Source organism: Vulpes vulpes, chromosome 10, assembly GCF_048418805.1.
Source record: "Vulpes vulpes isolate BD-2025 chromosome 10, VulVul3, whole genome shotgun sequence".
NCBI classification, from domain to species: domain Eukaryota; kingdom Metazoa; phylum Chordata; class Mammalia; order Carnivora; family Canidae; genus Vulpes; species Vulpes vulpes.
In genome coordinates this window covers 22,683,396-22,708,632 of record NC_132789.1, presented here as the reverse complement: position 1 = coordinate 22,708,632, position 25,237 = coordinate 22,683,396, and the positions used below count along the sequence as shown (strand labels likewise).

Here is a 25,237-nt window from a genome sequence, read left to right as displayed (position 1 = left end):
AGAATTGTTGGGTCATATGATAACTCCTTACTTTGTGAACTGTCAGACTGTTTCCAAAGTGACTGAACCATTTTACATTCCCCCAACCATGTAGAAAGGCTCCAGTGTCCATATCCTTGTCACCACTTGTTATTATCAGGTTTTGTTTTGTTTTTGTATAGAAAATTTAATGGGTGTGAGGTGGTATTTCAAGGTTTTGATTTGCATATCTCTGCTGATTAATGATGTTGAGCATGTTTTCATGATTTGTAATTTTCTTCCCACTTTCCTTTTAGGCATTAAAAAGTTTATAATTTTTTTTAAAGATTTTATTTATTCATGAGAGATACAGAGAGAGGCAATAGGCAGAGGGAGATGCAGGCTCCCAGTGGGGAGCCTAAGGTGGGACTCAGTCCCAGGGCCCTGGGATCATGACCTGAGCCAAAGGCAGACACACAACCACTGAGCCACCCAGGTGCCCCAAAAGTTTGTAATTTTGATTAAGCCCAATTTACTTATTTTTTTCTTTAATTGTTTCCAATCTGAGAAACCATCATCCAGTCTAAGGTCCCAAAGATTGGCATCAACATTTTGTTATAAGAATTTTATAGTTTATGGGTCACCTAGGGGGCTTAGTTGGTTAAACATCTAACTCTTGATTCTGGCTCAGATCATGATCTCAGGGTCATGAGACCAAATCTGTGTCAGACTCTGTGCTCCACAGGCAGTCTTCTTGAGATTCTCCCCCTTTGGTCCACGTGCATGCTCGCTCTCATTCTCTCAGAAAAAGAAAAATTTTACAGTTTTAGCTCTTACATATAGATCTTTAATCCATTTTGAATTAATTTTTGCCTCCATCCACTCTTGCTCACCCCAGTTAATTGTCATTTACTGACATGACTCTACTAAAGTGACAAAGTCAGAATGTTCTTAAATCTTTGGGTCATTCTTCTTAAACCCTTTAGTAGCTTCCAATCATACAAAGAATAAAGCCCAAACCCTTTGGCCTATAAAATAGGCCTATTGTGATCTGTCTGCCCCCTGTTCAACTCGCTGGCCTCATCTTCTGTCTATCCCTCTGTTCTTCTTTCCCTATAGTCTAGCCATGCTGAAGGCCTCAGAGTGGCCCAGGCAGGTCAAGTCTTTAACTGTTTTAGGACTTTGGGGTCTGTCTCTTCATGTGGCTGACCCTCCATACTCTGAGATCACCATTGTCTTGTCATATTCTCAGGTAGGCCTTCTTGAGCACCCTTAAACCAGGTACTTGTTTGTCCATTCTTTGCGTTTACTGAACTTTGGGAGGGGTAATTCCCTGCCTTTGGTTATTTACTGTTCTATTTGCTGCTTTCCCTTGTAAGGTAAGATCAGAGGAAAAATTGCCCATTTGCACACTGTTATTTACATAACCCGTGGCACAGTGGACACTCAGTAAATTGAGTGAATGAATGAGGTGTGCCCAATGTATTGAAAGTATATTTCAGTTGATTATAAAATGAAAGATTTCTTATGGCGAATTAGTCTGGTCTTCAGATTCTTCCATATGTTTTTCTACATTTAAAAAAATTTTTATTCATGAGAGACAGAGAGAGAGAGGCAGAGACACAGGCAGAGGGAGAAGCAGGCCCCATGCAGGGAGCCTGATGCGGGACCTGATCTCGGGACTCCAGGATCACGCCCTGGGCCGAAGGCAGGCGCTAAACTGCTGAGCCACTCAGGAATTCCCTGTTTTTCTATATTTTGATGTTTATCCACAGTAGGTTGTAGGATGGAAAGATAGAACTTAACAGTTTGCTCATTTTGTTGACAAGGTGGATGCAAAACTTTCATGGGAAAAGTGCAGTTTGAAATGATTTGCAAGGGTGTTAGGTATCTCAGGAATAAGAGTTTTTTAAAAAGAATGTTTCTGAACATTTGGGTGACCCAGTGGTTGAGCATCTGCCTTTGGCTCAGGGCATGATCCTGGAGTCCCGTGATGGAGTCCCACATCAGGCTTCCTGCATGGAGCCTGCTTCTCCCTCTGCCTATGTCTCTGCCTCTTTCCTTCTCTCTCTGTCTCTGTCTCTCTCATGAATAAACAAGTAAAGTCTTTAAAAAAAAAAAAATGCTCCTAGATCAGAAGTTCAGTATACATTTTGGTCACTTGTTAAATATCTTTTAAACCATGTAAGCCCTTTGTTTTCCTTTACCACTATGGCAACGTTGTCTTACCACTTACCAGGTTCACAGCCATTGTTATATGGAAGTTACATCTGTTAGTTACATCTTAATATTATCTCCTTTCAACATAATTGATGGAACATTTTGGTTGAATTTTATCCTGAAGTGCACTGTTCTTCATGTGTATTCAGAGTTAGAGGTGGGGGAAGGACTTTGGCAAAGAATTTTTTGTGCTCTTGAACATTATTTTATTCCTGACTCTTAACCAAATCTAGAAGTGTTTACCTTGAGTTAAGCACTGTCATGAGTGTTGGTTTGCCACAAGAGAACATGATAGTTGGGAGAACAAGAAGAGGAATGTCCTTGTTCATTTGTTTTTGAGGGCCTGCCTCCATTTTGTTAATTCGGTTAATATTTGTTCCTTTTCTAAGACACTAAGCTTCCAAAGCAGAATTTACTTGCTAAGTAGGTGATACTGAGCTAGAAAACTAATACGTATGCTGTTAATTATATATAAATGGTGCCACTTGAACTGTCTTGTTAGGAATATTTTAAAGTTGCCACTAATGAAAATTTCTCTCCTTTAAAGCAGAATTGAAATTTAATTTTATTTATTCCATGTATACATTTTCCCATTTCCCGGTCCATAACTTAGATTCACTGAGGAGAGATGTTTATTAGAATCTCATGTTAAATGTAAAAAGTGAGTCATTTTGAAACAGCTGGCTCAAAGGTTTGGTCATTTTTTTTTTTTTTTAAGATTTATTTATTTGTTTATGATAGAGAGAGGCAGAGACACAGGCAGAGGGAGAAGCAGGCTCCATGCCGGGAGCCCGACACGGGACTCGATCCTGGGACTCCAGGATCGCGCCCTGGGCCAAAGGCAGGCGCCAAACCGCTGAGCCACCCAGGGATCCCCGGTTTGGTCATTTTTAACTAAGTATAAAAAAGTTGATTGTTGGAATTCACATAGTGGAAAAGTATCCTGGAAATAAGAAAATAGGTATTTGGGAGCAGGATGAAGACGTGTTAAAACTTTGTTGTAAATTTGGTTCTTGCTGGCATTTAGTGACTGACTGGCAATTGTTTTCTGTTTGGGTCAGCAAACTAGAGCTTTTGAGAATGTTTAAGGTTTTTAGACTGTTGGGCACTATGGGAATAAATAGGATAGTTAAAATCTGTTTCTGAGCTAATTCACAGCTATATTTTTCCTGCCTTTTTCTTCTCTTTTTTTTTTATTTTAAATATTTTATTTTAGAGGGAGAGAGCACAGGTATGTGAGTGAGGGAAGGACAGAGGGGGAAAGAGAGGGAGGGGAAAGAATCTTGAGCAGACTCCCCTCTGAGCAAAGAGCCAGGACCCTGAGATCATGACCTAAGTAAGCCAAAACCACCAAGAGTTGGATTCTTAACCAACTGAGCCACCCAGGTACTCCTTTCCTGCCTTTTCCTAAGGTGACCACATGAACCAATGATCTGTTTGTCTTACTCTCAGACTGACAGGCTTGTAGCTGATTAAAAAAAAAAAAAATTATCCATATGTGTTACATTCTACCCTGATGAGAGCTCTCCCACAGTTAAAAGGATTTTGGTTCTTTAGCAATGGAACAAATTATTTGGACTTCAGGTATTTTTTTACTTTTAATGTGAAATATTTTCAGATACCTTGGCTTTATTTTTGTCAAGTTAACTCCCCTTTCCATGAATCTTCCCTAGATTTGGAAAGAATGAGCGCTCAAAGAATTAGTTCTCTTTTACTGTTTTCAGGGTGTAAAGACACAGGTAAATCTCTTTATGCCCTTGGCATTTTGCTAATGATGTCATATGTAATAGTGCTTCAGCTTTTCCTTTCCAGTGGTTTAATTTGCCACAGTAGCGGAAGCTCCAGGTCATACACATGTTTTTGTGTACTGAGGAGGTGACAAAAGGGCTGTCCATGTTACCTCTTCTGTAGCTGCATGGCTGTCTAGCTGGTGTGGGGTTCCTTATATTCACCTTGCTTTGCTTCCAAAATTCAACATAGGGATGCCTCTAGCCATCTGCTTAATCTTAGTAAGGCAGAAGTTCTCACTGGGCCCCAAGTCTCCTTGGTTTGTTCTTTCTCCTAGCTTAGGATATTAAGTTGTGTTTGACAGTTGTCAGAGAAGCAGTTCTGATACAGGAAAAAGTATATAGGGCTTCAAGTTGGAGGATATAGTGTTGACATGTAGTTATTTAGCCACTTAAATGATGGTTATATGAAATAAATGAATGTGTACCTTGCAGTGCTGTTGGAGGATATGAATGAAGAAAAGCATGTGAAAGTACTCAGCTTCATACCAACTTACAATTAAAGAGCAGTACCACTGTTTATTGAGCTTTTACTGTATTATGGAATGTTCTAATAAACACTATAGGTATTATCTGATTGAATCTTCTCGATAACCCTATAGAGTAATACGAACTCTTCAACTCATGGGGAAGTTCAGAGAGCCAATTGTTGTGTCCAGGGTCGCACACCTGCTAAGTGCTACCGTTGGGATTTGAATCTGATCTGTATGAAAAGCCTGTGTATGTAAAACTGCTCTCTTTACAGCAGGCTTGAGTCCTTAGAAGTGGTCATTCTATTTGCATTTCTTTGAAGACTGAAAGACTGATTTTTCCATTTGTTAACCAGTTGTGTTTTCTTCTTGTAATGTGTCTGTAGATGCCTTTGGCCCATTCATCTGTTTGGATCTTTGCTGATTACCTTATGAATTGGCACAAACTCCTCATGTATTATATACTTAACACTTCTGTGACTATACTTGAGGCAGCAAATGACATTCATCATCCAAACATACAAAATTTTATACTTGGAAATGTTTTAATATACCATTTCTCTGTAGGTTCCTCAGATTGTCACTTTTCTTTAAGTTTATTCTGTCAAGAGTATTTGAAGACTTTTATTCAGAAATACTCCCGTATTCTAGAGACTTTTGTGTGTTAAACAGTGAATGTGGTCTAACCACATGAGAGAACTTCTGTGTTGTATTATGTGCGGCCTGAATAGCAGTTAACTTTCAGATTTCACCTTAGGGATGTAGAGCAGAAGCCCAACACAAAATTGTTTCTTTTCCCCCTTTAAATCCTGTATATAGTTAAATGTTCTTAGACTGTTGTTTTTATATTAATTTTCCACTTGATTACTTTGGGATTGAAAATGAAACATGTTGATAACAGTTTTGAACATGAATTATGAAACTTGAACATAATCACCTTTGATGACAGCACTCTTTGAGGTAGCCTGATAGATGCCAACAAAGAAATGATGGTACTATCAAAAACATAATTCACTGTTTCTCTCTTCACAGCAAAGTTCCTGCATTCGTCAGGATGATTGCTCCAGAAGGCTCCTTGGTGTTTCACGAGAAAGCCTGGAATGCATACCCCTACTGTAGAACAAGTAAGCCTGATTCCTGGCAGCCATTCCACCCCTCTGCCCCACTGCTGATGAGGAGATGGACTCCTGGTGCTGATGCCTTTGAGAAGGCATCTTCTCCCGGACTGCATGGCCCATGGGCAGGGAGGGCAGAGTGGGCAGGGCTCCGAGTGTCCTATTAAAGAGACCATATTCTGACAGTGGGCATACTTGCGGCTGGGCCAGGGCACAGGGTGAGGTGGGGGTGCGGGCGGGAACCCCTTACTAAGGAGACTTGGCCCCCTTCTGTCAGGGACCTTCTCTTTCATCTTGCAGCTGTCCTCTTGAGTCTGAACCCCCACTGAGGGGCTGGGGAGAACCCTAGAGACCAGGCATGGATGAGGAATCCTGGAAACAAAACCAATTAAAATACGTTTCAAACCCGTTAAAAAAAAAAAAAAAAAAGCCCTCTGTGGGTTCTTGGGTAGTCACTGCAGGTGCTGTGGCAATGGAGAGATTTCTCTGGGTTCCTCCCCCTAGACCTTTGTGAAGGGCATTAGTTCATTCCCAGATGAGAGCCCCTTTGAGGTCCTTGCTGACCACTTTGGCTCCAGGGGTGAGACCTGAAAGGTTACCCACACTCTAAAGTGTCTTTTGGTGTAGTTTTAATAATATTTTTCTCATATTGCCACATATAATAGGGGAAGAATATAGCAGATTTCTGAAGCAGTTTCCTGTTGTTTGCTTAATTGGCCTTCAAATTGAACTATTGCTTTTGTGACATTATTCTACCATTGTTTTAAAATTAGATTATTGACTCTATAACCTAAGGTACCCTGTAGCGTCACTTGTGTAGAAACTTTTGCAGACATTAATTACTAAATGCTTTGTGATTTTGGGTAGTTTAATCAACATGATGTTAAATAATATGATAGATTGTTTTGCCATTGATTAATATTCTGAAATTTTCCCCCTTTTATTGCCCACCTGTCCATTATGCCTCAGTTGTAACGGTGAGTAAAACTATTTTTGTGTCACATACTCTTAATCGTCAAATTTTGCTTTACATAGTAATTATTTTCAGTTATTCCTTGCTTTTTAAATTAAAGCTACCCATCGCTGCATGGCTCCTCCTCTGTGCTCTTTTCACCAGCCCACACTCCACCCCATGTTCCCAGTGTTAATGGGTTTTTTCCAGCCTTGTCTCAAAATCTCCCTGTTGACTTTATTTTGCTTGTGCTACTTCTTTTGAATGCCATATTTGCTCACCAAACCTCCCAGCTTCTTTAATATTAGCCCTGTATGCAGCATGACAAGTAGAGTAGTTTAAATTATTTAAAAGCATGCATTTGGTTTCCCTGACAAGTTTATAAAAATAGGTAGCTAATGATTCTTTGTCACTTGAGGATCAGTCTTATAGAGTCAAAGCACGGATGCTTATGCTGGGGAAGGCTCCCACAGACAAAAGCCCCAAAGAACTGGTGAAAGATCACTGTCATTTTGCTGTTGTGTTTTCTGCAGAATGAATATATGAAAGATGATTTCTTCATTAAAATTGAAACATGGCACAAACCAGACTTGGGAACATTAGAAAATGTAAGTTTCAACTCTGGGCTTTCAGTGCAGTGACCCTTGGAAATGGGAATACTATAGTCCATTTTGTCATCACCAGCGTGATGCCAGCTACAGGAGACCGGTACCTGAACATACCAGGGCATGTCCATTTATAGTGAGGCAGGCAAGCAACCAGCAACTAACGGGGCTTTCCCTGTCGGCCCCCTTGCCTTGGTGAGAGAGTGGACTATGGGGAGAGTTGTTTTTATCAGCTCTCTTTATCTGGGACAGGTAGCGGAGAGATAAAATTCATAGACAACCCCCAAACCGATTTAGCCATTAATTTTAGATTTCTTTCATGTTTTCATTTCTGTATGTTTGTCAGAGCTACTCTACCAGGCAAAATTGACTGCTTTAGTTTTCACCTCCACTCTGCTGGATTAATGTCAGAAGTGGCCAAAAGGCGAGAGGGAGGAGCAACTTTGAATATTTTACAAAAATGTTCTAATTTTTACAAGTTGGTGCACATTTATCCTCCAATAAATTTCTGGAAAATCATTTAAGACTCAGTGTAATCATTAACTTTTGATACGGTATTTCGGAGAACTTGGGAAGGCATCTGGTATTGATGTCTTGGCCTAGTGGCTGTCAAAAGTGTGGTCTGTGGACCAGCAGCAGCATCTGGGAGCTCCTTAGAAATGCAGATATTCTCAGCCCTCACCCTATACTTACTGAATTAAAATCCCTGAGGGTGCGGCCCAGCATGCTGTGTGTTGTGGTGCACGCTCCAGTTTGAGAGCTCCAGTTTGAGAACTACTGTTCCAACCTCGTGATGTGCTGTTATAGGAGAGTAAGTTCATGTTGTGGTGGATTCCGCTTTTATGTGATTGGTGCCAATTAATAGAACTTTTGAATTATAATTGGTAGTATTTGACTTGAATTTTTCTTCCAGGTGATCATTTGACATTTCATGTTTTTTTCACACTAATTCTAAAATTTAGAATCTAAATGAAGATGATTGGGTAGGCTTTGGTCTGTGTATGAGTTGATCTGCCTTTTCTAGCTTCCAAATGGACATCTCTTTGGTAGTTTGTAAACAGTTCTTAATTGGTTCAAAGAGTTTTAGAAATAAATGATTAAACATGAGGAATTGATATCCTACAAAACTGAAAAGCTTTAGGGTAATCAAATTCAAGATAGGTTTTAAACCTCACAGTGCAGCTTTTTGAAATCTAATTATAATGTCACCTTATGTTGGCTAGGACTTAAAGGTTATCAAGACTTGGTCCTGTATCGTTGTACTAAACACAGGTTACATACATTCTGTTAAATAACTTCTCTTTAAGGACTGACAGAAAATAATGGTGACAGATTTCTGTTAATCTGGCAGCATCCTCACACCTGCTCCATTTATTTCTTAGGGATACAGGGTTAACAGAAGATATCTAGATTCCTTAAGACTTCAGACCACTAATTCAATGAAGTAGCAATTTGGAGTTTTTGTATTCCTCATAATGTACTCTTAAAGACTCAGATAAAGATTATTAATGTAAGTGTAATAGTTCTGCCTAGTAAGAATAGTCTACAGTTTATTGTGGTTTATTTCTCTTTGTCATTTACAGGTACATGGTTTAGATCCAAACACGTGGAAAACTGTTGAAATTGTCCACATAGATATTGCAGATCGAAGCCAAGTTGAACCAGCAGTAAGTACTGCATACTACTCAATGACATTTTAACCTGTTGCCTCTTACATCTGGAAATGATCTTCTTTCTCTTGTATGACCTGCATTTCTACACTGCAGTGAGCCTGGAGTTTGGGCATGGGACTTTTTGTAGCAAAAAGACCAGAGAATAGGAGAGAAGCTTATTTGGTTTTTTTGTGTAGATTTCACCTTTGCACAAATGATCCCTTTGAGAAATCCTAGTAAACCTGAGAAATATAGCGGTTTGCTTTCATTGTGGGGAAAAAAGACTAACAATATTATTTTTTAAAAGAATTCTCCCTTGGGCTTCTATAAATAATGTGGGTCCCTTATACATTTAAAGTATGATTAAGCTTAACAGTTGTGCAGTTTTCTACTCTTGATTTTTACTGGATGTAAACATTCATACTCAAGGCTTTTGACTTAATAACCACCCCTTTGCCCCCCGACTTTCAACAAAAATGAAGACCTGTGTTCTCCCAGAGTAAGATCCTTGTATCACTTTGCTGCAGTTTGAAAATATGAACTCAGTTCTTATCTTAGAATATGCTGGTGCTGCTTGGTTTTGCAGGGCATAGTTGTGGATTTTTTCTATGTAAAGACAGCCAGTGACCCTCTTTATGCTAGTCTAGAGAGCAGAAGTTTTGGAATAAGAGTTCTCTGTCATAGTAAAGCCCAGCGTGTTTATTTAGTATTTTTATTTCGTGACCTTTCCATTTCATTTTCGTTGCTCATTGTCTGAACATAAGCAGTGTTGTAAGCCGAACAGAAATAACCCAAACATAAATGTCTGATTTTGCTATTGAGATTTAAAAGTAAACCTTCTAAAACAGTGGTCTCCCACCTTTTCTTTGAAATCACTGGGGTTGAGACTGCCAGCAGTGATTCTGCTAGGACCCCCTCTCTGATTAGAAATGTGAGCACAGCTAATGAGGGACCCTTGTCATAGAACTTCAGTTTTAGTTGTGCTGTGATATGACGTTATTTCAATTTTATGGATAATTCCACTTTTGAAATTATCTAGGACTTTTTTTTTTTTAGTCCTCAGAAGTGAATATACCGTTTTATTTATTTTTTAAATTTTATTTATTTATTCATGAGAGACACAGAGAGAGAGAGAGAGAGAGAGAGAGAGAGGCATGCTCCATGCAGGGAGCCCGATGTGGGACTTGATCCCAGGACTCCAAGATCACACCCTGGGCCAAAGGCAGGCGCTCAACTGCTGAGCCACCCAGGCGTCCCTATATACTGTTTTAAAAACAACATTCAGATATCTGATTCGCTCTTTTATTTCTCTGTCTTTTCCAGCCATGTTTATTGAACATGAAAGAATTGTGGTGGTAGGAGGAAAAATCCTGGGAGTAAGCAGTGAGTGAGTTCGTTAATGGGCTAGGTCAGGATATCCTACGTGCTTGGACCAACAGGTCACAAGATAATGCTGAGCAGCAGTATGGGTGCCCCAGGGAAGGCATTCAAGTTATATTGTTGGTGTTTGAAAAAGTTGTGCTGGCCAGACAAAACAATCGGATCTTCTGGTTCATGGGTTTGCATTCCAGGTTGTTCTCCAGCAGAATACAAGGCACCTTTGGTTTTGCTGGGGTCATAAGAGTAGTTCTTTGTTCTTGTTCTCAGGCTAAACTGGATGCTCAGTCAGTGTTTGCAGGCATGAATGCAAGTAGATAGAACAGTTAAGGCCAATTGTGCAAGAGCCCTGGAGGCTCCTGGTCTCATTCCTTCCACCCCAGCCTAGACCAGTGAGGAGAGAAGGAACTGCTGACCTCAAGGGGTGTGACAACAGCACCGGAGATTGGTGTTCCAGGTAGAAGGCACTGCATACGCATAAGGCTGAGCGGATGCTTCCCTGCGTGGAATGCTCTTTGGGATGGATATGTAGGGAAAGAAGGGATTGGACCCGAATGAGAACTGTCTGTACTGTGAGTCCATGGAACTGTGACTAAAAGCATACATTCTGAAATTAGATCAGCTTCGGATTCTCAGGTTCTACCACCTGCTGGCTATTTAGTCTTGGATGGGTTATTTACTTTCTATGTGCCTGTTTTAATTTATGTAATGGGGCTAGTTATCTCACAGCATTAAATGTGAGCACTTAGAGTAGCGCCTAGTTTCCTAAATGTTCACCAGGATTGGCATCATGATTGGCCATAGTTGTGCAGGAGTTCTGAGAACTGTGTTCACACCAAGCATTGTTTGGGAGTAAATAAGTAGGTATGTGTCGTTTTGTTTTTCAGTGTTCCCAGGTCCTGTTTTCCAAGTTTCACTGTAGAGATTAGTAGTAAGATACAAACTTATTTTAACGTTGACTGAATTTTATTTTATTTTATTGTGATGAAATACACATAGCATTTACCATTTTAATCATTTAAAAATCTACATAGTTCAGTGACATTTAGTACAAGTACCTTCATACCATCGCTACTGTCCAGTTCCAAACATTTCATCACTCCAAAAGGACACCCTGTACCCACATGTAACAGTCATTCTCTACTCCTCCCTCCCTCCCAACCTTTGGCTACAACTCCACTAACCTGTTTTGTGGAGTTAACTGTGCTGGGTAATTATGGGAGTGGAATCATAGCAATATATGATCTTCTATATCGATCTATTTTACTTTAGCATGTTTTCATCCCCCCTGTGGTGTGTGTCATTACTTCATTTCTCTTTATGGCTGATAATAGTCCAGTGTATGAATATACCATTTTTTGTTTATGTGTTATCTGGGGACGAAGTTTTGGGTTGTTCTACCTTTCAGCTGTTGTAGCTAGTGCTGCTGTGAAAAACCGTGTCACAGTAGTTATTTATTTAGTATTTATTTATTTATTTGTTTTCTCAGTTGTGAATACTAAAAGTACAACTGATACCATTTAGGGATTCTTAGACCTTCTCACGTAAAAAAGGAACCCAGACATACACAGTGACTGGTGCAGAAGGGAACTCTGTGTGCTAGGGGGCGAGGGACCCCTGGGCAGTGTTATAGCCTGAGGATGAGAGCTGGAGCATTGAGCTGCCTGAGGATTTGTGAAGGCTAAGTGGGGGCCGAGGGGCTGGTGGGGGGGGGGGTGTGGTTGTAGGGCCAGCACCCATTCTGGTGAGGAAGTAAGGAAGAGACTTAGTGGGGCAGGGACTCTGAGTCTGCCCTTTTCTTCTGCTTGTGCTCTTCTTCCCATGCTTTTGGCATAAACATTCACCCTGACAGTCTCCCTTTAGGTTCTACCCCATTTATTTTTGGCCTTGAATAGTTAATGTTTATCCTAGGAATTAGTATCTAATGCAAACACCCAGACCACCTGGCCATCATTACTAGATCCAATTTGGTTTTCTATTTCGATAATCGATGATTTGTTCATTTGATTCTGCCCTTTTTTTTTTTTTTTTTAAAGATTTTATTTGAGAGATTGAGAGAGAATGCATACAAGCAGGGGGAGGGGCAGAGGGAGAGAGAGAATCTCAAGCAGACTCTTGCTGAACTCAGAGTCCCATGTGGGGCTAAGTTTCACAACCCTGAAATCATGACCTGAGCTGAAATCAGGAGTCAAGACACTTAACCAGCTGAACCATCCGGGTGCACGTTGATTCTGCTCTTTAATGTTCTTTGAAAATTTTGGTGCGTGGTGTTGGGAAAAGGAAGCTGAAGCACACATTTGCAGTTCTCAGATGACAGTGTTGTCAAAGCAATCGAGTCCCTGCTTAGTTTGTGGTGTAGGAGTAGCCCTGCAGTAGCTATCCAAGATGGGGATAGAACCTTTGAGAGGGTTGCAATCCGGGTGAGACAAGCCTAGCACAGTGAAACAGTGAACAAATGGCAGAGGCCTATGTACGGTCCAAAGTGCTGCGGGATATCAGAGGAAAGAACAATCTGGGAAGACAAAAAATCTGGGAAGACTGAATGGAAGAGTTGTAACATGAGAGAAAGTATTCTTAACTTTTGTCTCTCCAGCTTCTAGAAGAGTGCCTGAACTGTATAGTAGGTGCTCAGTGAATGAATGCGGTGTAGGCAAGCAGAAGTGCAGGAGTGTTACCGGACACTGAGAGAAAAGTTGGAATAGTTTTTAGAGTTGAAGGGGACCTGAGATACCCAGGCCTCATTGCCTTCAAACTATGCTCTACATAATCCTAGGAATTTCTTGGCACTTACCAGTTTCTCAGGCTGTCAGGATGGAGTGACTAGAACACAGATCTGAGGAGTTCCCTCTGTCCCCCTCTCCCAGCACAGTCTGCCTCTCTCATATTAGTTTTCACTGTACAGTATACTTTGAACACATGGTTCCATAGCTATAGAAAGTTGGACTTCAGGGCTAACTACTTGGTTTTACAAGTGAGAAAACTGAAGCCCAGATATAAACTAATTTCTCTCAAGGTTACTTAGCCAGTGCCAGAAGCGGGAATTGTCTCAGTCCGGTGATCTTTCTACAGACTCAGGTCCTTCAGAGCTTCACAAGGTTATGTGGTTAGAGATAAATAAAAAAGAGTATTATAGGATGCTTCCATTTGTAATATAAAAGGGGAAAAAAACGGGGACACCTGGGTAGCTCAGTGGTTTAGTGCCTGCCTTCAGCCCAGGTTTTAATCCTGGGGTCCCAGGATCAAGTCCCACATCGAGCTCCCTCATGGGGCCTGCTTCTCTCTCTGCCTGTGTCTCTGCATCTCTCTCTCTCTTTGTGTCTCTCATGAATAAATAAATAAAACCTTAAAAAAAAAATAAAAAGTCACTGGTGGTATTTTTTTTAAAAAGTAACTTAATTTAAAAAAGAAAAAAACGTATTTGTAGGCATGTACTTGATTGCTCATGTGTAGACAGTCTAGAAGAATGTGTAAGATGGTAGGAAGAGTGATTCCTTCATGAACGGTAGTGAGGGAGCTAGATAGCTGGGGAACGGGGTGGAAGAGTCGTGGTCTGTCAGAACCGTGTGCAATGAATTGGGAAAGTCCTCCTCTCGCTTCATGTATCCATTTGCTATTGCTGCCTGATAAATCACAAACTTAGTGGCTAGAGTAATGCAACCTAATCAAAGGAATGACAGTTATCCACACATTACAGGTTCCACCTATGCTCACAGGAGGAGCTTATACAGGAATGTGACTCATTCTGGGAGTCATCTTAGGGGATGTCTGCCATGCTCTTGGTCCATTTTTAGTACCAAAAACTTTTCGAGGATTAAATGGACACTAGAATTGAGAACTTGGTAACTATGACTGGACCAACAAGGTAGATTTTTGATAGGGAGACCTTGTGAAGGTCTGGTAATGTCTGAAAGCTCAGGCTGTGGTACCTTCACCCTGGAGATTTTGGTCTCAGTCTAACTCTGATTTCCATTTGGTTATTAATGAACGAACACTGGTTTTTCTTGAATGAGCTAGTTTTCCCCTGGAAACTTCTTAAATGGTTGAATTTCTTTCCTATTACTTGCTTTATTTATCCTTTCAAAATTACTAACCATTTTATTTAAAAGAAATAAAACGGTTAGTAATTTTGAAAGGATAAATAGCCAAGTCTCCTCCCTGATCAGGAGAAAAGTGAAATAGTTGGTCATTTAAGAAAACCAAGAATTTGGAGGTAAAGTTTACATCTTTTAACTCCACCTGGTGGGGGTTTCCTGTCACTGCAGGTGGATTTAATAAACATACAGCTCTAAACATTTTAATTCAGAGTGACTGTTGATTACATTTAGGATTTACTCTCTCTGCTGGGTTGCTGGTTTCAGACAGCTCATATATCACTCTCGTTGTAGACTTGCTGTTTTTTGGTTGTGCTTATGAACTATACTTCATCATGCATAGAAGGAATGTGATTAGACCCACAGAGTAAATATTCAAGCGGCTTTGACATATTTACATAATCGAAGGGTGATACTGTCACAATAACTCTAGGAACAAGGATTTGTTGTAAAAATCTGTCAGTGTGACCCAGGGTCACAGAGTAATTTGCTTCAGAAATCATATAGTACGCACATAAATATGATTATATTTCTCATGAATATATATATTTAAATGTATGGGTTATTCATTTTTTGTTGCTGGTTACTTATGGAAAGTCTATATAGGACTGTTACTGTAGCCACCATTCTTTGTAATTTTCTAGAAGATGCATGATTGACTAATGAAATAAGCTGAGGAGTCTAAAGTTTCTGTACAGATGTCCCCACTCAATTTCCTTTGGCCACTATACAAAACAGGTTTCCTATTTTGGGGGAAAGCAGCATTGTAGTGAAGTGTTAAGGTGTTATATCCCTTATGAAGAAAGGCTCCTTCTGCTTGGCATGCTGTTCTAACAGAACACATCCCTGAGCCCTCACATCCTCCTGACCCCTCCTCCATTTCAAATTTAACTCAGGAATTGCTCCTGAAAAGCCTTTCTCTTTTCCTCAGTAAATTGGATACCCTTTAGGGGCCCAGACAGACTGTACCTCATCATCTGTGTGTTTCCAGGCCTAGCAAGATGCTCAGTGCATGACGTTGAGTGAACTTTTCAATAAAGGTTTGGTGAATCAAAAAGATTTTGAAAAAAAAAAAAAAAAGATTTTGCACGTTTTTTTCCTTTGTGGTGTTTAAAAAAAGGCGGAGCAGGGAGGAGACCATTTGAAGGAATTGCAGTTTTTATCATTTAGATATTAAATGAACAATGCTACTTTAGTTCCTTATTTACTAATCCTAGGTAATGAAGCATATGTGATATGCCTCCAAGTCTAAAAATTCATTTCTAAAGGAGCAAGTATTTTTCAGTCAGATTAAAAAGTGTTTTAATTAGAACAAATTGTAATGAGTCAAGGTTTTATCTAGCATACAGAAGATAACCAGAATATAATTTTTTTTAAATTTCTAAAGTTGTTGATACAGAACCACAATAAAAAAAAAAAGTTGAGAATTCTTTAAATGTCCTGATGAAATGCACATGCATATCTTCAACTCATTTCCAAAATATACACAAATGAGTCAGTTGACATCTGCTTCTGCTTTTTTTTTTTTAAGGTATAAATGTGAATCTGGCCCCTTTTAATCATCTCCAGCACTTTGTCTAAGTAGCTTTTCATGATTTGTATACAAAAGTCACTTCCCAGGAGAGGAAGACTCTTTAAAGTGTAAGCTGAAGTGTACACACGATTAACATCAGAGAGACCTTCGTTTTTGGAAGTAATTTGAAAGAAAATGAGCATGGTTTGAAAGAAAGAAAGAAATTGGAACCACATTTTTAGGTATTTATGTGTGACCAGAAAGGACTGTATCAGTCTTCCTCTATAGTGTATGCTTTCTTTGCATTGTGTGCTGTGTGACTTTATTTTTATCATTTCCAAGAACTTATTTTCATAGAAATAATGTTTAATTCAAGTTTCAAATGATACAGTTTTACATCTAACTTTTTAAACATTAGTAATAAGGAAGTATTAATGATATGAAACTGTAGTGGTGTTTCACTGAAGATGGTATTCCTGCCAGGTCATTTCGAGGTCACACACAGGATGTGCACGATGTGCTTTGACCGATGGGGTCCTTCCTGGGGACTTCCCCGAAGAGCTTGAAGGGGCCTTTTGAATGCGAGTGACCCAGTAAGCTTATGTTCTTAGATAAAGCTTAGATTTCATTCCTACCTCTTCCTTCTTTTATTCTTTTTAACTCCTCTTGTTCTTTAGTTATATTTAGCCCAAGTCTCCCTCCTTTCTCCCAGTCTCTCTCCTTTGCAAATGCCCCCCCCCCCCCCCCCCCGCCCCACCCCGGGGGAGTGATGGGAAGTGTGTGTCCTGTAGAGTGTGGTCGACAAGTGCTACAGCCACCCTGCAGCCCTCATGGCTTGCCCTGCAGAGCCAGACTTCCTCAGCTGTGGCCCTTGGATCATCACACTGCTGAACTCTGGACTGTCCTCTGTGCCACCTCTTGGCAGCAGAACCCTTCTGCCAACAGCCTTTTCAGCATGAGCTCCTAGAGTACCATGTGGCTCCACACCCTAGTCACAGTTCTTTCCCTGATACCTCAGGGGACACAGGCACTCCCAGGTGAAGGGGTGGGTTGCTGATAAAGCTCACTCTTCCTCCTAGTACCTGGAATTTGCCTCCCTTAGTCCAGCCCACTCAGCCTTACCCCCCCCCCCCCTTGTTTCTTTTCTTTTGGAGAACACCCCTGCTGTGGCTAGGAGGCAGGTCTGTATGTGTGGGAATCCTAGTTGTGGCTGAATCTGCCTACAGGTCCAGTTCCCCAAACATCGCGTGGAAGTGAAGAGGTTCTTTTAAGGATTCCTGAGGCCCTCTTGAGAGCATTGTGACTAACTCCTAAGCTTGCCTCTCAGAGCCTTAACTAGGACTCTGGCCAAAGTGCTTGAGGCCTTTTCCTTTTAAGCTAGGTCTCCCCAGGGGCAGCTTGTTAGAAATGCAGATTTTTAGCTCTCTCCTTGGTTAGTCTCTGGATGGCACTCTGGGCTCCATCCAACTCTCTAGGCGATTTTCTACACATGCTCACTTGGGACATGCTCTAGTACACTATACATGGTGAAGATTGCATAGTGGGAACTCTTTGAAGAGTCTAAAAGGGGATGAAATCTTATTTGGAGGCCAGGGTTTATAACATTCACCCCAACCTTTATTTTAAGGAGTTTGAGCCCAAGGGGAAGTGCTTAGCTTCTCTAAAACCACATAAGCACTGGAAAGAGAAGTTGGGGACTCAAAAGCAAGGCTGCTGACTAATTTTTGGTCTTTCTGGAGCATCTTCTCACCATATGATGTTCCTTCCTTCGCCATGTGTTAATTAAGAGCATGCTTAATTTATTTAAAACAAACAACCACCTGCTCTTCTTTCCATCTCCACTGGCTCCCCAAAAAAGCAATTCCATCGGTGGCTTAGTCACCTCCTCCCATAACCGCTAGATTCTGGGATATTTTGAAATTTGCCTATGTGCAATAGAATAATAAAAGGATTGAGCCCCTAAGGTGTCTTTTGGTCTGGGTACTTAACAGAGTACACTGCTCATTTGTTTTCTCATATGTTCACTTAGCAGGCATCTATTGGAACTTGCTGTTTGCTTTGTGTTGGTCTGGTAAATATTTTTCCAGATAGAGGAATAATTGTATCTGTCTGAAGAGAGTGCAAGATTCTTAATCAGGGAATACTTTAAAGTGTTTCTAAATGACTTGGAGTTGGTTGCTTGTGTAGTGTGGATGGTACTGAGTTCCTCTGCACCAGAGGGCTTTTTCTTTTTCTTTTTCTTTTTTTCCCAAACCCTTCCGACTGATACAGACCAGTCCTGGGCTCCAAGATGCAGCCAGAGTTGGAGTTTTGTACTTTGCTAATAGAAGAGCCCTGGCCCATTTTAATTGTATATCAAAAGATAATAATGGAGGGTTGGGCTCTTCTAAACTGCTCACTTAAGCCGTTTGTAGAAATCCCACAGTAATCTTTTTAAGGATTGTGATGTCAAAGAAAATGAATTGGTTTTTAAAGTTGGTGCTTTTTGCTTGTTCTTTCTAGCATTGTCCATTTGTTCTTTGTTTATAATCCATTTGTTTGATGTGTTTTGGTAGGCAGAACAATGCCCCATTTTAGTTGAGAGCAGAAATAATGCTAAGCAACACCTGATTTTCTGAAATCTCATTTGCCTTTCTAAATGAATATATAAAGTCCTGTTTTTCCTTGCATTTAGCCATTTTTACTTTAAACACACCATTCCCGTGTTTGAGTATCGGACAATCTGACCACTTTTTAATTGTTTTAAACCATGAGTGTATATTGTTTTAAGTTATTCTTTTTTTAAAGAGACTTTTTCTTGAATGTCAACCTTGGAGGGCTGATGAAACTTCATTTAATTTATTTAGGCATGTAAGTTTTGGTCACACCTTTAGCAATTCTTGTTTCTTTTGCTCTAGGAAGGATTTTGGGCATATCTTTTCCTTTGATCAGACATTCCGTGAGACAGTGCCCAGATGTTACACATTTGAGTATGTAGTCTTGGCAACATATGCTTTACTGTACTGCCTTTAGAAAAAACTTCACAATTTTAAAGAAATGCAACAATCGTAAGATATACTTTCTAAATCTTTATAAGATTAGTTTTTTTCTTTAAAATAAAAAACATGAAATCTGGCTGGAAAAGGCTAAATATTAGGTCAGACTTTGTGAAATTGTTAATATTTGTCAGCTTTGGAGCCACATAAATGACATTTTTGGGGTCAGCCTAATAGACCTTTAAAATTAGTCTTTGATGGATGATAACTTTTAGTGGTCAACACCAGTTCATCATCTCTCACAGCCTTCAAAAAGCTGTCTTTCTTCATTTTAGATGTAACTTTCATTCCAACTATTGCCGCTTACTTCCTAAGAAGGGCTTTCTGCTTCTCAGAGCTGTGCAGTGGCTACCTAATTCTTTAGCTCTGAAGAGAGCTTTTGTTTATTAGAAGTCTGTGGCTGAGATCCAGCAAGTCCGAGGAGGGCCTCTGATTGCCAAACGCTGCTTCAGTTCTCTTTGGCGTGAGCACTTTATCTAGAAGAGTACCTCTTCTTTTTGCCATTATTATGAACCTAGGCATTCATTTCTGTCTTAAAAGTTTGTAGCATATGTCTGATGTATGTGCTAGAGCACCAAAAGCTGTTTGTTAAAGTGTGTGCATAATAAAGAGGTAAGATATGTGACCCAACTCCTAACTGTGATAGTAGCCTCCTTAAACTCAGAGAAAAGAAAAAAAAAAAAGCAAAATAACTCAAATATAGGTTTCCTGGTAGCAATGATTTTGCGTTTGCATGAGAAATTTCCACTTGTCAAATGCTGGTCTCATCTACGCCTTTTTTGTGCTGTGAAACAAGCCTCTGTCAAAATCCTTTTTGTAGGAAGTTATAGAGGTTTCCCCCCAATCTTTAAAGGAGATATAAATAAACATAGACATGTTTTTATTAAAAATAAATATGAAAATGTTTCCTACCTTATTATGCTGCCCTACATGGTCAACTTTTGGAACTCTTTGCAAGACTGACATCCAGTCATGGATGTGCTAGTGTATTTGAATGCATAGTTGGATGGCAGTGCCCTCTTGTGGGAAAATAACATATTGCTTATTTCATGCTTCGTTAAATCTTAGCAGGGATTTTTAAATTTCTCTTAAAAATCTGCATGTATGAGGGGCGCCTGGATGGCGTAGTCGATTAAGCGTCTGACTTTTGGTTTCAGCTGAGGTCATGATCTCAGGGTCGTTTTATTGAGCCCCGCATGGAGCTCTGCTCGGTGTGCAGAGTCCTCTTGAGATTCTCTCTCCCTCTGCCCCTCTTCCTGTGCTCTTGCATGCTTGCAAGCTCTCTCTCTCGCTCTCTTTCTCTCTCAGATAAATAAATCTTTTTAAAATTTTTCATGTATGATGTGTATATTGCACAAAATACTTTTTCAACTAGAACCCATTAACTTAATGTTTATTTCTGATCTCTTCCATGTTTTAAAAATAAAAAAGTAGGGAGGGTGGTGGAGGTAGTGAGGTATGAAGTAGAATTGCTCCAGTTTCTGGGGGGGGGGGGTGCATTTTTGAGCAGCTGAAATAAATTAGCATAAGTGGCTCCAAATTGAGAGGTTTTTTTAAATTAGTTTATTCATGAGAGACACAGAGAGAGAGAGAGAGAGAGAGTCAGAGACATAGGCAGAGAGAGAAGCAGGCTCCATACAGGGAGCCCGATGCGGGACTTGATCCCGGGGCCTCCAGGATCACACCCTGGGCTGAAGGCAGGTGCTTAGTCGCTGAGCCACCCAGGCGTCCCTCCAAATTGACTTTTTAAAGTGTGTTCCTTGAAACCACCCCCCTTCTTTTTTAAAGCAGTGTTACTCTTTCTTAGGGAAAATTCTCTAGGCAGAGAGGGAACAAATATCCCTTCAAGTACTTAAGTCTCATCAAATGATAAAGTATAAATCACATCATATTTGCAGTTAAAGTATGCTCATTTCCCTGGATTTGACAGAGAAGCATCTGAGTCTTGGCTCTTCTCTACAAAAGGGATTTCATTCCCCCCACTCCCTCGAAGTGGTGGTATTACCTTTGTTGCAACATTGTGAGGGTTAACTAAGAGAATGTGTGTGCCTGACACATAAGTTTTCCAAAAATAGTAGCAAGAATGATCTTGTTTATTGGATTTTGCTCTTGCTGTTAAAAAAAAAAAAAAAACCACTGCAATTATTTCCTACTTAATGTTTGCTAAATTTGTGCTAATGGGTTAACTGGGGTCCTGGGTCTTAGGAGCAGCTGTATCTGAAGGTCAGCTCATAAACCAACATGGACATTTTGCTGGAAGGGGCTCACCTGAATATTCATTAGGACTTTCCCCCTTGTTTTAGTTTAAGATATTTGATAGGCCAGATTTTATCTATTATCATTTAAGGAAATAAATACATTTTGTGTTAAGACTTTAACATATTACTTAAAATATTACATTTCAGGCATTTGCAATTTATTTTTTTTTTTATTTTATTTATTTATTCATGAGAAACAGAGAGAAAGAAAGGCAGAGACATTGGCAGAGGAAGAAACAGACTCCCTGTGAGGAGCCTGATGTGGCACTCCATCCTGGGACCCTGGGATCACGACCTGAGCCAAAGGCAAACGCCCAGCCACTGAGCCACCCAGTGCCCCTCAGGCATTTGCAATTTAATCTTAAAATATATAATGCTTAATAAGCACCTTTAACATAATTGACATGTTAATGTGTTAAAACTTCTTCATGTCGGGTTTAAGATATCTTCATTTTAAACTGCTTTAATAAATATAGAAACATAGTATGTTGTAGTAACAAACATATTGTACATTCGTGCATGAAATGCAGGCTCACCCAAACCAGTACTAGTTCACCTATTCTGAGGGCAGGGATGAGGAATAGCCTACCAGCCCTGGGCCCTCCAGGAATCCCCCTTTCCCACCTGCCGAGGGCTTACTCCTTTTCCCTTCACCTGCCGACATGGAGAGCACGACTATTTGGTTTCTCTGTTGGGTTGTAGGAGATGGAACTGTCACATAAGGGGTTTTTTTTGTTTTGTTTTGTTTTTGACTTTTATATTTTTAGGTAGGCCCCATACCCAGTGTGGGGCTTGAACTCATAACCTCTAGGTTAAGAGTCGCATGCTCTAGCAACTGAGCCAGCCAGGTGCCCCTGTCACATTGGGCTTTTGGTTGCAACTTTTTTTTCAAAGCTGAGATTCTGATTTCTTTCTATTGCTCTATTAGTTTGTAACCTTCCAAAGGCTTTGGGAGTCTGCCTTCATAAGCATGACAGTGTTGGCAGTCTGTGACTAGGATACGGATAAGATGAGAAAGAATGGAAGAGGCGCTTAGCCTGGCTGTGCTCTAGCCTGTCTGTGCTCCAGCCTCGCTCTGCTCTAGCCTGGCTGTGCCCTACCCAGACTGTTCTGGGCTGTGGCCACCTTTTAGCATAGAACTCTGTTGACAGCTTCTGCCTGCTTCCCATGCTCAATGCCGTACACACCCCGCCCCAGAACTCTATGCAGGGTCTCTCTGAGATTAAAAAGATCGTAAAAGAAGTGTTCTCTTTGGCCCTGTATGTTTGACTGCATTTCTCTGTTCTCAGTGCAGTTGTTTAAAAATTCTCCTTTTAGGATTCATTGGTGGGAAGCCGGTAAGGATTAATGAGAGGGCTGAATTAGAGAATATTTTTTTAATGCAGTTTTGTTCCTCTGAGGTACATTCAGTAACAGAAACTAGGCCAACAAGTTATTGACAATTAGTGGTCCTTTGGGAATCTGCTTTAATGAATAGATAAGAATGATTTGTAATTAGCATAATAATTATATGCAAATGAATGCTTCTGAATTGCTCTAAAACACTTCTGAACTGTTTAAACAGCCCTCCTGAGATCTTGTTACTCTATTAATTTGTGTAGCAAATCTTTTTTTCATAGATCACGCAAAGATAAACTTCAGTCCAGCCCCTGTCCGAATTATTATGAATTCCAAGGTGGTAGGACCTGAATTAATGAGATTTACTTATACTATATTAATGGTGCTCTGTGGGAACCTGAAAGGGTGAGGAGTCCTTGGGGAGATGTAATTAAAAATAGAAAAGAAAGCTGCTTATTTGAAAATAACTGTTGAAATGAGTTTCTTAAACAAGTTCGTAAATGTTATTTGTCTTTACACCTCTGTTACTTGCTATTACAAAATTTAATGCAAACATTTTTTTTTAATGGGCTTCCCCTCTGGAGTCTGGCTTGAATTTGTCAGCTCCAATTAGTTATGCACTAGGGTCAGTGGTGATAGAATCCAGAAACTCCTTGTGTTCCAAGTGCCACAATACGTACTGAAAAATGAAGGGCAGCGCTAATAGATGATGTTTGTTACTTATCTTCATATTTAATTTGGTCTTTTTTCCCCTCATCCTGATCTTTACTTTGAAGATGTGATTAGAGGAAATAAGCTTTGCTAGGTTGAGTCACAATACCAGTGCATTCTAAACTTCGTGATTATCTTTGAGCTATTTGAATAGACACCTAATTAATCATCTTGCGCTAAAAGAAGGCATTTTACAGTAGGCTGCAGGATCCTAATATCTCTCTCAAGTTTTTATTTTTACCCTGTAGAATTGTTTCTTTTTGCGGGGGGTGGACGGGGTGCTCTTTTATAAACAGGTGTGAAGGAGTTGCTAATGCTTGTGGTTTGGGCACTCTTTTCCTCAGCTTACATTTAGCCTCACCTGTGGTAACCCATGCATGGTTCTTTAAGCAGTTTCTGGTATCTGGAGCTCATCTCAATTTTTCCACAAGCTGTCAAGAAACTCCTACCAATCCCCCACCTCCTACTCACTTCCCCATTCATAATCATGAGTTAAATCTGGGCTCAAGGACATTTAGGTTGGCTCAGCACAGATTTTATACTTGCATTTTGGGGGACAGCCACTATGCTAAAAGATTCATAAAACTAATATTCTTTGTCTTCAAAATGAATCTGGTTTCTGTTGAGAGTTTCTATTGAGAGCTGTAGTGAGTAACAGATGTACACCCAAGAGGTAGCACAACTTTTGTATTCCAGTGACAGAAAACAGCTATTTATAAGATTTTAATGAATGTATTCTGTGGCTCCAGCATGGAGACTCAGTAAGCCATTTATTTACCATATTATATTTTATTTGTTCTCCAAAGGGTGTCTTGACTTTCACTTGCCTCCAATTTTTTACTTAAATAAGAGTTTTCAATTAAATAGAGTTGTATTAGCATTAATCCGAATCTACCTTATGCTGATACCATTGTGTTTTTCTGTTGTTCAGGCACTAGTATTGGTGGATCGAGCAGTGTCTAGGGACATTACACCTAACTTGATAATGATGGTTTTACTAAGCCCTTATCCTGGCCAGGCCTCTGGGCATTGTACAGATAATTAAAATTTGATCATAAAAAATTTTAAACACAATGCACCTTAGCAATAAGATTTTTCTACTTTTAAACGTGATTTTAAAACTCATTTTAAAAATACATTTCCTTGGCCTAGTGAATTTGCTTTCTTTTTTTCCCAAGGATTACAGAAAGTGCATAGCAAATTCAGCCTTCAGAATACCCAGGAGCTGAAGACTCAAGTAGGCTACAGCTGTCTTCACCCACAGTATTCTAAAAGAACTAATGAGATGAGAAGTCTGCAGCTGGTGGCAAGCACAATAAACCATGAGCCAAGGGCTTCTCTTCATCAGAGCCTCCCTTTTCCCCATGGGATCCCAAAGGAGACAGAATACTAACAAAGCCAGCAGGCTGTCTCATTCCACACTATTGCTCATTTGCAGCTATAATTGGTAGCTGAGGTTGCATTCTGTATGCTGAAACTGTCATACATGAAGGAATATATTTGTTCATTGTGATACAGATATAAATCGGCCAGTTTTCAAATACAGAGAAACTAAACTAGATACTCTACAATAAAATTGTAGCAAAGAAGATTCTGTTCAAGAATATTAAATATTTGTTATAAAGGTACAAAACTGCGATGGTTAAAACTACACTTCTTGCTTTTTAATACCTTGCTACTTAATTCATCTGATTAAACATTTACGTATTCAAACCTACATAAGAAAAGCACAAAAATTCCTAGGTTTTGACAAGATACATTATCCTCATCTTTAGGGTTAAGGTGCTATTGTTAATAATTGGATTTTGTTACATTTTTCGTATGTTTAATGTCTGCTGCATTTTAGTCAAGAGAGAAGAGCCAGAAAGTCTTACCTTTGGAGATTTGTATGTGTGTGTATAGTATTTTACATGCACACACTCCTACCTTAGAGGCAGATCTACTTTGATACCTTTGCTGCTGCTGCTGCTGCTGCTGCTTCATGTTTTTGAAATGTGTTTTGCTTATCTGGCTGTTGTGGACGTACTCCTGCCTGTGTGGTGTGCTAGAGTGAGCCGAGGACCGAGGCTACGAAGGCTTGAGTTGAAGCCCTAGGATAAGAGAGCCATACCACTTCCTTGTTGGGACTGTGGCTTCCTCATCTGCAAAAGGAGCC

General features: G+C 40.0%; 1 protein-coding gene across 2 annotated transcripts in view; it reads left to right on the top strand.

Annotated features, from left to right (window-relative positions):
• Positions 1-25,237, top strand: part of PITPNB (phosphatidylinositol transfer protein beta) — a 64,759-nt gene that overhangs the window by 13,964 nt on the left and 25,558 nt on the right. For both annotated transcript variants that reach the window (XM_072723131.1, XM_072723130.1), the window contains exons 4-7: positions 5,468-5,559; positions 6,520-6,527; positions 7,036-7,110; positions 8,691-8,774. In XM_072723131.1, coding sequence (XP_072579232.1) covers positions 5,468-5,559; positions 6,520-6,527; positions 7,036-7,110; positions 8,691-8,774 — 259 coding nt within the window. The remainder of the gene's footprint in view (positions 1-5,467; positions 5,560-6,519; positions 6,528-7,035; positions 7,111-8,690; positions 8,775-25,237) is intronic.